The sequence below is a fragment of the Cynocephalus volans genome, chromosome 1, assembly GCF_027409185.1.
Source record: "Cynocephalus volans isolate mCynVol1 chromosome 1, mCynVol1.pri, whole genome shotgun sequence".
NCBI lineage: Eukaryota > Metazoa > Chordata > Mammalia > Dermoptera > Cynocephalidae > Cynocephalus > Cynocephalus volans.
The window spans coordinates 95405867-95421468 of NC_084460.1; the positions used below are offsets into that span (position 1 = coordinate 95405867).

General features: G+C 42.4%; 1 protein-coding gene across 1 annotated transcript in view; it reads right to left on the minus strand.

Annotated features, from left to right (window-relative positions):
• SLC7A14 (solute carrier family 7 member 14) overlaps window positions 1–15602 on the minus strand; it is a 47813-nt gene that overhangs the window by 20517 nt on the left and 11694 nt on the right. Inside the window, exons 2-3 of the mRNA XM_063074734.1 lie at window positions 8820–9056; window positions 6632–6849 (exon numbers count right to left, since the gene is read on the minus strand). Coding sequence (XP_062930804.1) covers window positions 6632–6849; window positions 8820–9056 — 455 coding nt within the window. The remainder of the gene's footprint in view (window positions 1–6631; window positions 6850–8819; window positions 9057–15602) is intronic.

Here is a 15602-nt window from a genome sequence, read left to right on the forward strand (position 1 = left end):
AGGAGAGAAAACAGATCTTACTTCATAACACATGGAGGTTTACAGGCTTGGAAATGTGCTTGTTTTCACTTGTCTAGAAAAGATTACTGGTCTTCAAGGATGAATGAGTGCTGGGATTGCAGGCTCACTAAGCTGCCCTGATCAAGGAAAGTCTTCCTTTAAGACATCTTCCAGAAAACAGGTCCTGCTTTCTTTCCTTCTAACATCTTTCTTTCCTTCCACACACACAGACACACACACACAAACATCCTCTTGCAAATCATACAGTGATATGACGACCAGGTGGATTTGAGGCAAAGGTACTTTGGAAAAAGATGAGATATCTATGAAGGATGCCCTGAAATGAATAATTGGGGACCTGGGGATGTCTAACTTGAAGAATGGAAAACTCAGTGGAAGACAGAGGACACCTTCAAATATCTGAAGTATCAGCAGTGTAGCGGCTGGAGTATAGGTACACCGTAGGCTCCAGAGGGAGTCCTAAAGCCATGCACGTGGGCAGGATTGGGTTTGGTTAGCAGTGCAGACTTTGTAGACGGTCAGACCTATGTTGGTTCTGCCACATACTGGCTTGGTGACCTAGAACAATTTTCTAACTTCTTGGAGCCTAAGTTTATTTATCACTTAAATGGAGGTAATACAAGAACTTAGGTCATAGGTTTGTTACAAAAATTAAGTGAGATAATACAGGAAACTGCACTCCTAGAATACAGAATACAGTGCTCAATAAATATGAGCTCTTACCACCAGAATTACTACTATCGTAAGTTTTTTTTTTAGAGCGGTAGAAACCCAAGGGCACAAACAAACTCTTCCTCTTCTCCTTCCTCCCCCTCTTTCTTCTCTTCCTCTCCTCTTCTCTTCTTTTAGAACTTCACACATCTATGAGGGTACTTCAGAAAGTTCATGGAAAGACTAATATTATCTTTTAATTCTATTTTTCCACAAATGTTTTGAAGAACCCTAGTATATTAGGTGCTACCATGTGCCAGGCACTGTGCTTGGTGATGAGGATATAATAATGAGCAAAAAGTACTCTGAGCTTGACCTCGTGGGGCTGGGAGGCTAGAGGATACTGCAAGACTCCAAATGCAACCTTGACTGTGGTAACAAACTGATCAAGAATAATAAGTATCTATATGACCTGTAGAACACAAATGCTACTATTTTCCACAAGAATGAAAGAATAGATGGCAACTACTGATACTGATTAGATCCCAGAAAATTAACTATGATCAAGTTGGGAAGAGAGGGCATAGGTTTGCAAAGAGGATGCTTGCTAGTCTGAATTTGCACATGTAGAACTAGAAAGCAATTAAAATCAAAGAAAGACTGGACAAATCAAAGGTAGGACATTTGGAGGCGGTCAACAGAATTTAACTCAGATGGTTCAAATGAAATGATTTCAATAAAGGGACTATAAGCAGGAACAGGCAAGGGTGGGCTGGATTAAGGGAACCAATTAGGGATATTGAGGCACCAGAGATTAGCAACAGCAAGAAGCTGTTGCCATCCCTAGGCCTAGGGGTGAGGGGTGGAATGGTGCTCCTAGAGTCCAGGGAGAGCTGGGGATGTGGAGCAGGGGCTGCCCAGAAGGAGCTGTCTTTGCGGAGGCACACAGCCAGTGCTGTGCCGAGGCTGCGAGGAGCCCTTCTCCCCTTCTGATCGCCAGATAATCTTATTCTGGAGCATAGAACAGAGCATGGGGGGTGGACCTGGGGAGTGGAGGCAAATGAAGACAGATCAGCACACCCACCAAGGTCAGAGGGACCCGGGCCTAACAAGCAAGACATAGATTAAATAGACAGGTTATCAAAGAGAAGATAATAAAACCAGCAAAAAGGTCAGCTTTTAACTTGAGCTGGTTTGAATAAGTTTGTCTTCCTTACAAGCAAATGGTTGCTGATATTGGTAAATACAAAAGAGCCATGGAATGGAAATGTGCATGGGTGTGTCTCTACCCAAGTAACCACTAAAACTGTTTTCCACTTCATTCTATCTGGATCTCAGATCTGATCACTGGAATTTATGATTAGGATGGGGCTTCCATGCATCAAAAAAAGTGTCTGGTATCTAGGGGTGGGCATCTGTGAATAAGAGTGGTGAGTATAATCTCTGTATGTGTGTGTGTGTGTGTGTGTGTGTGTGTGTGTGTGTGTGTGTGTGTGTGTAGGCATGTTTCTGAGTTCATTGGTACTTATCCTAACTCTTTCCTTTAATATTTTAGATAATTAAAAAACAGTATTGACTTTTAAATTTGATGACACAGCTGGAATTGTTTTCTGAAGTAAACTTGCTGCAGCTACTCAGCCAGGCGACCCAGAACAGGCCCATCCCTCTATAGAGCTTTGTGGGGAAGCAGCACGTGCCTCGGTTGCTGGAGGGCTGTCGCTTAACTAGTTGTCAAGAGCAATGTCATTAGTGGCCTGCTACTCAGTGTGTGGGGTCCCTAAAAGCTGGCCCCCTGCGCCTTGCTGATATTTGAGAGGCACAAGGGTGAGGCAGCCCTCCCATATTCTGCCTTGGCCAGTCTGCCAGATGCCTAGGAGATAATTAGGCACCTTTATATAATTTGTTCCCAAGATAACAAGACAAAAATTCCAACTTTAATAGCATTTTGTACCACCCTCGCGACCCAGCTCTATTAGCAGCCTGTCCATAGTGACAGCGGAATGTGCTAATAGGCTCCAACAAATGGATTCAGATGTGGAGAACATGAAAAACAACTTTTCCTTTGTTTGGAGGCTGTCAGAATTCCCCACAAATGCTTGCTGTGGGCCATTGTCCTGGGAGCTATTTGTGCTGGTAGAGTGTCTTATTTGGTTAAAGAAAAACCATAAGATAGCATCAGGAACAAATAACACGAAGGGAACACACATCCAACAATGTTCAGGGGCTGAGGAACTGTGGACGGAAGCAGGGGTTCAGCTGAGGGCCAGAGTTACTTGATATAGGGAAAAATGTTTGTTGTTTTTAAACTCTTCAAGACCAAAGAAGCATTTGACCCAGAACCTGTAAGTGAATAAACCATTCCTTAAGCTATTTTCTTTGGAAGGAAGTGGTTGGAGCTGGGGAAAGGGTAGGCTTGTGAGGGGTCGGTCCATGGCCAAAGGACAGATTGACCATTAACTCTTTCAAAGTGCTTGAGAATTGTGTGTAAAGTTGTGTTGTGGTGTCTTATAAATCATCCCCTCCACAATGGTTTCCTCTATTCCATCCTACCTGAAGTGACTGAGGTGTACTGTGGAGTGGAACTCTGTGTAGTCCCCTAGTCAGGGGTAGGGGTCAGGGTTTCCCTAAGGAGTGAAGAAGTTCATGGAGCTGCCAACTAGGCAACACACTTTTGTTGAGTCTTGTTAGCTAACAGAGTGGGGAATGTGATTATTACCTTGGTGGATGACATGCTCACGAGACAGTGTCAGACCTTAAAACTAGGATCTAAATTCCAAGTGGCCTTGCTAGACGAGAAAAGTGACCTGAAACCGAAGTTGAGAAAGAACAGGTCCAGGCCCATTCGCTAGGGAGGAAACGTTCTGTGCAGAAATCCAAGGCCAGGAAGAGAGCAGAGAGCATGAATCAGCAACATCTTCACACTGGGCTGTTCTTTGTGCTCAGATGATACTCTGTAGGCACAGCCACTAGGACATTACGTGTGAGTTTCCTTCAGGGATAGCAGATTTGCAGCAAATCATCCAAAATCTCAGCCAAGCTTTTTTGGTGGTGAACAGCAAGGTTTCTCAAGGTGGTAGGATTGGGTTCGAGAGAGGACAGGGGTCAAAAGTGCAAAAAAAGATAACTGGTCCCTGCGCTCCACACCTGCGGGAGGACAGGGTCGTGGAGTGAACATGGACTTGGCTCATCCAGGACAGGATCAAATTTCAACTGTTACTTAAGATCTAAATCTGTGACAAACTTTTCTATGCTTCAGCTATTTCAGTGTAAAAGAGAAGATTGTTGTATTTATTTTCCAGTGCTGTTGTGAAGATTAAATGAAAAGTGTATACGTTTGTTATGAAGAAAATGTTAAATGTTAGGAAGGGCATCCTTGCTTTCTGTTTGGTGCCTGACTTCTGATCTTCTGTTGTCATGAAAGAGAGTGAGAACCCAGGATGACAAACAGGGAACCACTAAGGCTGGCGTGATTAGCTTCCTCCTTGATGAGTTGGGCTCCCGATGGAGAAAAGATGTGGAGCCCCTGAGAAGGGAAGAGGAGACCCCAAAAGAGGACAGACCCCAGAACAAAGCACAAGGCAAAAGAAAAGGCTAAAAGACTAGTTGAATTAATCTTCAGGATGGGTAAAGGGCATTTACACAAAACTCTTTCCAGTCTTTACATGGGCATAAACTACAGTGTGTGCCGTTTAGGTAAGCTATTAGGGGGATTTTGAAAATTAAATATGAACTGAGTAATTAAGTTTCTTAATTGCTTTGACAGGATTTTTTCACAAATGATGCACACTCAGCCTGGTTGGTTTAATTATACCCCTGTCTGAGGATAAGAAAAGAGACAAGACTATCTCTTAAGGTTCCTCCCAGCTCCAAGATTCTATGACTTCGTGAAAGTTTAAAGGAAATATAACATATCAGAAACTACCTTTTTATTTTTACTTTTACAAAAAAGGCACATCACGCACAAGGTACTTGATGTGGTCGAGAGGTCTTTGGAGTTGCACAGACCTGGGCAGGACTTTCAGCCCTGGTGTTGATTAGCTGAGTGGGGTCAGGGAAGTTACTCACTTCTTTGTGCCTAGGATTCTCCATTTTTAAGTTGGGGATAACAGCACCTGTGTTAATGTTTTGTTATAAGAGTCAGATAATATTCATAGAGCACAGTGTCAGGCACCTAACAGGTAGTCAGTCAATAAATACTAGCTGCTTCTTCCCATCATTATAGCTGTTGCTAACCCCAACAATATGCATATAAAAACATCCAAGATTTTGTTCTTTTTTTGCAAACATTTGGTGCAATTAGTTTTCCTGTTGATAGAGGAGAAAGCACAAAAATTAACTGATGGCCGAAGGCCTATAGTAAGCCCATGACCCAATACTTTCTTATGTTGTTAAAGAAATGGTGAGACGGCTTTCCTGTGCTATGATGAAAATGCAATTGAGTTCCAGGAAAACATTCTTTCCTTTCACTTTTTAAAATTTGTTGTTTCTCTTATGTGATAGGAAAGGAACAATTTGTACTATAAAAAAAATATAGATTTGGAGATCCAGAATGGGGTCAGCAGTGTTTCTTTGTCTCTTCTCTGGTTTTAACCAGTTTTGGTATTTATTCATTTCAAAGAGGAGGGATGAACTTTGTGGTTCTGTGGAATTTGCACAGATAAGCAAAAGACTAGAAATCTCGCCCTAAATTGCTCCCTTGCTTATATCTCTGCATTGAGCAGCATGGCATGGTTCAGAATAAACAGAAGTTATTCTGAGTGTTCTCCAAGAGAGATTTCTGATCTCTGGACATCTTGGAGGAAAACCAGTCTAAGCAAAAGCTACAAAAGCAAAGGGGGTGGGATCCTGGACTAGTTTTCCGCACCAGTTTTAAGTAGTCTTGCCTCTGTCCGACTGAAGTTATTCTCTAGTTAAATGAGGGGATGGGATCAGGTGACCTCCAAGATCCCTGACAGCTTGAAGTTCTCTGATTTATGCTCTACCATTAAAAAAAAAAAAGAAAAAGAAAAAAAAAAAAAAAGGATGGGCTAGTGAATTTTACCAATAAATCCATAAAATAAACACTTTAGTCATACTAGAGAAAGAAATCAGGTACAACTTAGAATCACTTGTCAGTATAAAGAATTTGCCACTCTGACCTTCCCATTTTTCTTTAGTATAAACCACACCACCCAAATCATGGGACAAGATCTAAAAAATGTCCTTTTGGTCCAGCCAACTCTCTTGCCATCCCCAGAAATCTACCAGGTAGATTTCTCTGCCATGAGTTACACCTTTGGAATGGGATTTATAACTAGCACTCCACTGGGCCCACTCAACTGCCCTCAGACACCAGCAGGGTTCTCCTCCTAGGCTTAAATGTTGGAAGTGAATTTAAAAACTATACTCATCCCTTCCCCACCCGTCCACTCTTCCTGGCCTTTACTGTCTTGTCTATTTATGTACATGTCTGTCTCTTTTAGTAGACTATAGAGATACCCCACAGAACTGAGCTGTTCTTATACAGACTTTGAAGTCAGACAGTTCTGGCTATGGGTCCTGACTCCACCACTTACTCTGTGTGCTTCATGGCAAGTCATTTGACCTCTCTGAATGTGAGTTTTTTCACTTTAAGACCAGAATGTAAATATCTTCCTCACAAGATTATCAGGATGATTAAGTGAGATGTTGCATACAAAGCACTTAGCATAGTGTTAGACATGTTGCAAGTGGCCAATACATTGAATCTATTACTGTTATTTGTATAAAATAGGATCTCAACAAGTGCTTGTGAAACAAATAAATAAAACAAGATAAGAACCACTTCTTCAGAATTCCAACTAAATTCAGGTTAAAAGGTAAAGAGGATACCATGATGGTCATGGAACAGAGCTGCATTTTCTTGGAAATATGTCTTAGGCTTGCTGCAGGTGGAAGGCAGAGCGTGTGCAGGTATACCACACTTTAGGGAGGAACTCACCCCTGACCAGCCATGGGGCAGGAACTGGCCCTCAGCCCAGTGTTTCCCGTTGACAAAGAAAAGGCCCGCAATCATGATGAACACCCACACTGCCAAGTTCAGCACGTTGAGGACATTGTTGAAGCCCACAGAATTCTTCACTCCCAGAGCAACGATGATGGTCACAATGACTGCGATCACCAGAGCCAGAAGGTCTGGGTATGATTCTTCACCTTTCCCTAGAGGGGAAAGACATGATTTAGTATTGTCCAGAGGGAAGAAAGGACCATGCAAACTCCTGGTCCCACCCCAGTGCATCTGCACACAGCTCTGAGAAGGGTGCTCGGTCTGTCAGGGAGAGAGGAGAAATAACTCTGTAGGTGTGTGTGTGCACGAGTGTGCCTGTACACATGCCTGCATTGTGGTCCACAGGCAGATACAAGTGTGTATTTGCAAATGGGCAGTTTTTGGTACATAGGTAAGATGACCTGATTAAAAATTGGGGTGTGTGATATGGCAATTACAGCAGTGCCTATGGAACCATGCATGGCACAGAGCATTTGAAGTCAGGATTGTCCTGGGACATTTGGGACAGATATATATATATATATAGATAGATAGATATCTAACATGTAATTTGAAAACTCTTTTATCTTCATTATTATTAATTTTATAGTCTGTAAAATTTCCATTTCACTCCAACAACCTTTTCTTAATTAGCAAATTTAAGAATGTGTGTCTTCAAAGAAAAAAAAAAAGAAAGAAAGAAAGAAAGAACAATCACAATAATACCCTGAACTTTCAAAAGGAGAGAATAGAGCTGTGGTTATTAGAGGTGGGAAAGGGAGAAGGGAGTTAGTTAGCAAGAAATTGGTTAAGAGTCACAAAGAGTGATTACATTTTGTAAAGATGAGCATACCAATCATACTGATTTGAACATCACGTATTGTACATGGGTATTGATATTCAACTCTGTACTCCACAGATATGTATAACCAAGTGCATTTCAATAAATAAAAAAGAACGTGTGTCTTTGAAAATGATCACAAGAGGGGTTTTCTTTCCATTTGTGTATATGTGGTTGCAGAGAGAAAATGACCAGTGAACAGCCCTGCCTGCTTGGTCTTGCTATTGGCCAGTGGACTCCTGCCCTCTATAGAGTGGAAAGGGCACTGCCTCAGCAGTCAAGGGTCTGAATTTCAGCTGTACTTTTGCCAGTAGCCAGCTGTGTGGCCTTGGGCAAGTTGCCTCGCCTCTCTGAACCTTATCTGTCAAGAAAAGGAGATGAACGGACTGATTTTGGAGGACACTTTCAGACCTAAAATTCTATGAAATCAGTGTACTGAACAGGCACAGTCTTCACATTCTTCATCTTGTGGTATCTGGATGTTCAGTATTTTTATCAGTTTTTCTGAGATAGGGACACCAAAGTCATATGACTTGACACAGCCACAGAATCATTCCCTGGAAGCTCTGAAGCAGGACTTCAAAACTTTCTCAAACATTGTTTAGCAAAAGGATAAAGTCAGACATCAGGATGAAAGCGGGTGGCAAGTGATGGATGGAGCCTGACTCTCATGGTGTTTGTTTTGTGAGCTTCTGATTATTTAGCGTCCACTCAGTTACGTTATCTTCCTTGACCTTTGCTAGACTGGCATCCACTTTGTTTCTTTAAAAGAATTCTTTAATTTGAAAATTAATACATGCTCATTTATAAAAATTTGAAAAAAAATCTCCAAACGAAACCACTGGAGAAGTTCCTTACAGTTCTTTTCCCTGCCTTGGTTTTATTTTTATACAGTTATTGGCATGGTACATATACTGTTTGTATCTTTTAACATACAACATTACATTAAAACATATTCCATGTTATTACAATAGTCTTCCTAATTGCTAGCTCCACATTATGTGTCCACAGTTTACTTAACCATTTGCCCCATATAAAATATTTTGGCTGTTTCTAACTTTCTGTTATTGTAAATAAGGCTGTGATGAACATCTTTTTGTATAATGCTTTCACAGAGATTAGAATCTTTTCCTTAGGATGGATAGATTTGCAAAGGAAGAATTACTTTGCATCCCCCGACCCCATAAAAAAGACATATGTAAGGCTGGGGATTCATTCTGCTAAATTGCATTCTGAAAGAGGAACCTGTTTATTTGGCTCAGTAAGTTAGCATGTTGGGGTTGGAGGATGTGGTGGTCTCACCCAGGCCGTTGAGGGCTCCCACAGTATCCACCATCCAGCGGCTGATGGTGTGGTTTGCCAGCGAGTCAAACATGCTGCTCAGAGCACTCGCACCAGCGGCAGTGCCAATCAGGTACTCCAGGATCAGATTCCAGCCAATGAAAAACGCCACAAATTCCCCGACAGTGACATAGCTGTAAGTGTAGGCGGATCCTGTGGTCTTGGGGACTCGGACTCCAAACTCTGCATAGCAGACGCCTGCGAGGGAAAAACACACAGAGATGGTGGACTTCAGGAGATGAGCTAACCTTCTGGTGGTTAACGATCAGGGGTAGAAAATATTGGGAATCTCTGGGATCTTAGAACAAATACAGTTTCATGTTATGAATTGGTTCAAACCCAATTCTAACCTCTTCCAACCTCACTTCTGAAAGACTTTTTTAACCTGAACGCCTACGAAGGCAATCAAAACTAATTCTACTGAACTGTTGGAAACTCATCTTTATTTAGAAAAATTCCCACTTGTGTACATGTGTCTTGTCATGTTCCTTAGTTGTCAGATCTCCTGAGGGAACATGGGCCTGATTCAGTATGACCCCCCACCCTTGATGGCCTCAGGATTACATTATGTGGTGAAATCCTTCTCTTCCACTTTTTACATATTGCTCCTCATTTGGGAGTGATACTTCTAGCAATCTGTGAAAGTGCTGTATATATCTAGGGGGGTAGATAAAAAATGTGAATATAAATAAATTACAGTCAGGCATCGCTTAACGACAGGGCTATGTTCTAAGAAATTTGTTGTTAGGAGACTTTGGTGAACATCACAGAGTGCACTTACACAAAACCTAGACGGTATAGCCTACTACACACCTAGGCTATATGGTATGGCCACTGTACATGCAGTCCCTCGTTGATCCAAACGTTATGATCTGGCACATGACTGTACTAATTATTAACAAGAAAATTTAGCATGTGCAAAAGATAATTTAACAAACACTTTGAGTGCCTACCATGGGCTAGGAATAAAAAAAAAAAAGAATGACACATGCCCCTGCCCTCAAGGTGAGATAGGCTAGAAAATCAGCAGAGGTCGCCGTAGGCTGTATGAGCTCGACATTGTAGGCATGTGTGGGAACAATGAGAGCGGAGATGACAGACATGTACTCAGCTGGGTTTGAGGTATATGGAGGAATTAATTGTATAAAGAAGGTGGGAACACGAGGCACAGACAGCATGAAGTGTTTGGATGGAGGGGAATGTGCGTGGGGTACTGGCAGGAGATGTTGCTGGAGAGGAATGCAGGAGCTATGTGTTTTCCAAAGTGGGTTCTGGGCCCACTTGCACCAGAATCATCAACTGAATCCTAATTTCAGGAGATGGGGACCAGGAATCTGCATTTAACAAGCCCCCCAAGTAATGCTGGTGCTCACTTATATTTGAAAAACCGTGGAACACTGCCTCATTCTTTGATGTAATTAAAGACCTGATTAGAAAGAGATCGAGAATATGCCAAACCTCTGGGAGCTGGGAGAATTTTCTATTTTGTGCTAGGAAGTCTGGGTGTGGGGTCAGGGGGTGGGGCACCAGTTGGAGGACAGACATAGGACAGCTGGGAAGAAACACACTGGGAGTGGGATGTAGGAGGACGTAGGAGGGAACTCAAGTAAACTTTGCCTTCAGTCCCAATTTTGTTAAGGGCCAAGCCTGAGGTTCTGTCTTCACAAACCAGAGAACAATAGTTCACTCTTGTGAATAAAGAGAGCAGGTTTCTTCTCCTTTTGAAGGGGGTGAAATCAATGCAAGGAAGCAAAAACAGAGACATCAAAAGCAATGACACAATAAATGACTCAGTGTGATGTAATATCTCTCCCTTTCCCTCAGTGGCTTCAGTTGTCAGGATGTCCACTAGGAAAGAGCATTGGACCAGTCTCAACTGTCCTGTCTCAACTCCACTCCTTACATTCAGTTTCCTTATTTGCAAAATTAAAGTGTTATACCAGCTGCTCCCCTAAGGACCTCCTAACTCTGACACTCTAGGATTCTACCTGTTATACTAAATGTTGCTGCTTTTGCTGCAAAATACAGCAAGAAAACTTAACCTTTCTTTCACATCAATTACTACATTGTCCTGTATTTTGGAGATGATCTTGGGGATAGTGAAGCCATTTGCCCCTACATTAAATGGCCCAGGCTGATATTTATATTGAGTGCCTATGTCAGCCCTCCTCTCCCCACTTTGTAGAATAGTTTTCCATTTCCTTCCTTGATGTCACACCGTCAGTTGTTACTTCTTGTTGCTGTCACAGTGCTTACCTTGAGCAGTCAGATCACCTCTTTTCTAAACTGCTGCTTCCAACACCTGATGTTTAAATTGTTACAGTGAGTCTAAAATTAAGAGGAAATGGTCTCTGAAAGAAGGTCCAGAGAACTCTTCCGTGTGGAAAGAACAGTGTATGGAAGCATTAAGCATGAGGACCTGATGATATTTTCTTGGATGCTTGGAGGACTTCTGTGTTCTCTTCAGCGTTCTTAAGAGTTGAGTTTGCACTTATGGATTAGGTTGCTCCATTAGTGCTGGTTGAGGAGGGTATTTGGAGGCAACTATCTTCTCCTTCCCAGTGCAGGATCCAGAGCTTTACCCAATAATTCCTATACCCTATGAGCTTATTCTCTACACCCACCTTTACTCCCAATAATGTACAAGGTTTATAAGTAGAATTTTTCTGAGTGATGCTTTTGAAACAGGCATCAATTTGATTGCAAATTTAATTTGGAGAGCCAGTATTGGGGAGTTTGTGCAATCAAATGTTCTCTTCATAGTATTTGATCTGCCAAATTAAATTTAAAAATAGCCAATTCACCCCCAGAACCCACTTGTCAAGAGCAATTAGCAAATAGCTGAGTCTTCATTAGGTCTTGTGAGGGGACCAGCCCCTTGCTGTCCTGAGTCAGAGCAAAAGACCCTGGCTGTGTGTGGTGTCAGGAGCATTTGGAATCTTATTCATTTTCCAAGATCCTGCTGAGATCCTGATGACAGGAGCTTGGGGAGAACAGTGAGAAAGTCAATCAGCCACTAACCATGTAAGACAATTTCTGCTCCAGGAAATCATTCTTTTGGACACATTATAAAGAATCTTATAATATTTTTGACTCTTTCTGATTTGTTTGTATGCAGGAATCCAGGCTTTTAGTGGGTGCTAGAGTACCTAGCCTGGCCTTGTAGCTCAGTGGTGAGGAGTGAGTGTTTACAATCCCAAATATCCTTAAGAAACTGGAAAATGTTGTCAATCATTCACCTATTTTGAAATATCTGGTGTGCAAGAGAGAGACATTTTCAAGAGTATCTTTTGAATTTCAATAAGAAAGAAAAATCCTGGAAAGGGAAACCTTGGCTTTTATCCTGGATTATCGAGTAACTGAGTGTCCAAGGGCAAGTTACTTACCCTCACATGGGTAAAATGAGGTGGCCGACTAGATAAGCTTTAGGGTCCCTTCTAGTGCATCATTCTTTGGTTTCACAACTAGAGTCAACTCTTAATCACCTGAGTCAATGGAAGCTATAGAAAATACTGCAAACCAGTGGTTTCAATGAAGGTGGCATTGCCTCTAGAGAGAATTTTGGAAATCTGTGGGAGTGTCTAAGGTTCTCATGATCATTGTGGGAACTTGTGGCATTAAATGGGCAGGGGCTTGGGTTGTTAGACATTCTGTAATGTGTGGGACTGTCCCACAGAATGAAGCGTTATCTTATATCTTACATGACTTCTGGAGATCCCAGTAGACATTCATGTAAGCACAAACCTGTTTATAGTTTCTGAACCTGAATTTATCTCCATTTTATCTCTTGGCCCAGAGTTACCTTCTCAATTATATTTGCTTTATGCTATTATCAAAGTGGTTTTGCATTTTTTTTGGTTTTACCCATCAAGTGATTGCAGAGGGAGAGCCATATTGATTCCAAAAATACAAAACCATTTAGCCAGAGAAAATCAATATAAAAATACAATATTGGGGCACAGGTGGCTGTCAATGAGTGACTGAACGCTGCAGGTCACATGATGGAAATGTTCCCATTGGAGTTGTTTGGAGATGGCAAGTCTACGTCCTTGAAAAATAGGAAGGATTCATTTCAGAGGAACTAGAGGGAATAAGACTGATTCCTCACAGAGTGCAACTCTGATACCCTTTCCAATTACTCACCCTCTAATTGCTATAAACACATCCCTATTTACATTTCGGCACATCCCCAGTGTTTTGTTTTACTTTTATACCCAGAACTATTTGTGGTTAAACTGAAAAATTGCCAGCCTAAAAAGCAGTCAAACTGAGAGAGGCCCTACATATTGAAAAAAGGGTTGGGAAAAGATCCCAGGAGATTCTCTATTTGAAATATTCTCTACGAATCCCCTGTTGTGTATCCCAAATGATGTGTGATTTGGGTTCAGAAAAATATAATCCTTTTCAGTGTGAATTTCTTTCTAAGTCAGAGTCTAGGGTTCTATCACATATAGGAATAAAGAGCCAGCCTTAGATTCAGTGCTCCTGGAGAGCCTACGTACAACCTTGAACATTCCAAACTGTGCTTAATACAGTGCTGCTGCCCAACAGCAAAGATGCTCCCTACATGTACCCCCACCCCAAATTTCCTCACGCCACTCACAGCCTGCCCTACCTCTATTGATTTCTGAGAACCTGTAGGCAAAGACCCAGCTGGGAGCAGGCAAAAGGCAGGGAAGGGCTCCTCCACTTAAGAAATGTGTTACGTTCCACATTCCACCAAAGAAAGCCATTAGACAAATAGTACTTTAAGGTAAGTGTACTTTTACCTGGAAGGATTAAATCTAGTGGATATTCACACTTGAATGGCAATTGCTCTGCTCAGATAAAGAGAGGTTTTCCTATTAACATGTAGCTTATTTAACTTCTACTAATTCCCTAACCTACTTATCAACTAACTTAGCAGTTTCCTAAATAATTCCTGACCTCCTAATTTCCTTCCTTTATGTGACACACATCATTAAGTGCCTACTAAATCAGGCACTAGAGTGAATACCAGAGACCCAAATGGTAAGTAAGCTGATTTCCTGACCTCAAAGCATCTGTATTCCAATCAGGAAAGAGTTCAATGAACAGATGATCCAAGCAGCCAGTATTGATCCTTTAGAGTATTTGTGAGGTGCTTTTGAAGCCCAGTGGCTGAGCGTGGTTCTTAGGGAGCATGATTCTTAGGTTTCTGGGCAAGTGGGGAGGAAGCAGGAGGCTTTTGAGCTGTATCTTGAACAGTGAGCTGAATTTTGCCAGTCAGGAAAAAATGGGGGAAAGACAGATGAAAGGGCACAGCTGGAATGACACAGGCAGGCTACTTTGGGGATGGAGGAAGATTTGTCTGCAGAGGTGGACTAGGATCAAGCGATTGAGGAGTGGGCCCTTTCAAATAGAATGGTGGAATGTGGCTGTAAAAGCCTGTGCAGCTCATGTGCTTCTGTAGTTTTAAAGCTCTTTCTTGGTTGTAGAACATTTTTTCTTCACTCCAAGTGTTATTTGAGAGCCTAATACACGAGTAAGTAAAAGCGGGTGGACGTGCAGGAACAGACTGAGAGGGGAGGGGTGTCAACTGCTCATGGAGGTTGTTCCCTTCACAGACGATGCTACTGAGCCCCCAAACTGAAGTTGCATTTTCAATTAATGACAGAGCTGGGGCTAGAGCTGAAGTCTCCTCGTAGCTAGTTCTAGGAGCTTTCCAATTCATTCATTCATTTATCCGTTTCATTCATAAGGTATCATCTCTATGCATCTATATTAGTTTTAAAGGTGAACTAGTCTCTTTTGGGGGGGGGGGATATTATAGTCTCCTAGGGGAGAACACAGACCAGAAATCCAACCAGCCAGAAGGACTGTCCAAAGGGAAGAGGATATCAAGATATATATGAGGGAGTGGAGGTGTGTGCCCAGGAAAACAATTTGCCACCTCTGCTGTTTCAATCAGGGCTCCAGGATCAGCAAAAAGTTGAGTGTTGCTCAGAGGGTCAGTCAAGCTGCCTTGGCGGGGGGGGGGGGCGGGCACAGGTTGCAGATATCAGGCCTGAGTAGTTGCTTTGGATATACTCTATCTATTCTACTTCATAAAGGGGAGTTAGGAATGTTGGGGTGGGCTGCCCTAGCTAAGGCAGGAGGTCAGAGATTCCCCATCTTTGAAGTCAGCTCCTCCCGAGGGCCAATTATCTGCCATCTCCCAGACACAGGATGAATCAGCCACTGGACTTCACTAGGGCAACTCACCACTGAGGCCCAAACATGTCCTTAAGAAAGTCCTCACCAAATATAGCATTCTGCTGAGGTAGTTGTTACCCATTCCTTCTCCTTTTCTTATTTTTCTTAAAACATCTCTGTTTTAAGAAATTCACAGCAGGGCAAAGACATGTATATACGGCTATGGTTGCTAGTCCTGCTTAAATGTAGATTGGGAGTGGGGTAGAAGGAGAAATCGCAAGAACTCAGGGAGGACTGGAGTGTGAATTCTTTTGGAAACATTTGTTTTCTTCGTGACACTGAATTCCGGATGGCAGGTAATGCAATATCTCCATCATTGCTATCTCCCTTGAGAAGCAGGTTGCTGAGTTCTGAGAAACATCACTCCAGCCCCCCTGTCACATGCCGCTGGACCCAGTGAGCCTGCACTGATGGCCCCTTCCTGATGCTCTTTGTTAGCCAAGAAAATTGTGGGTTTCTTTTTCAGAGAGTGATCCATCAAGTGCTCCCCCCGTCCCGCCTCACTGCTACTGTCTCTTCTACCTGAGCAGC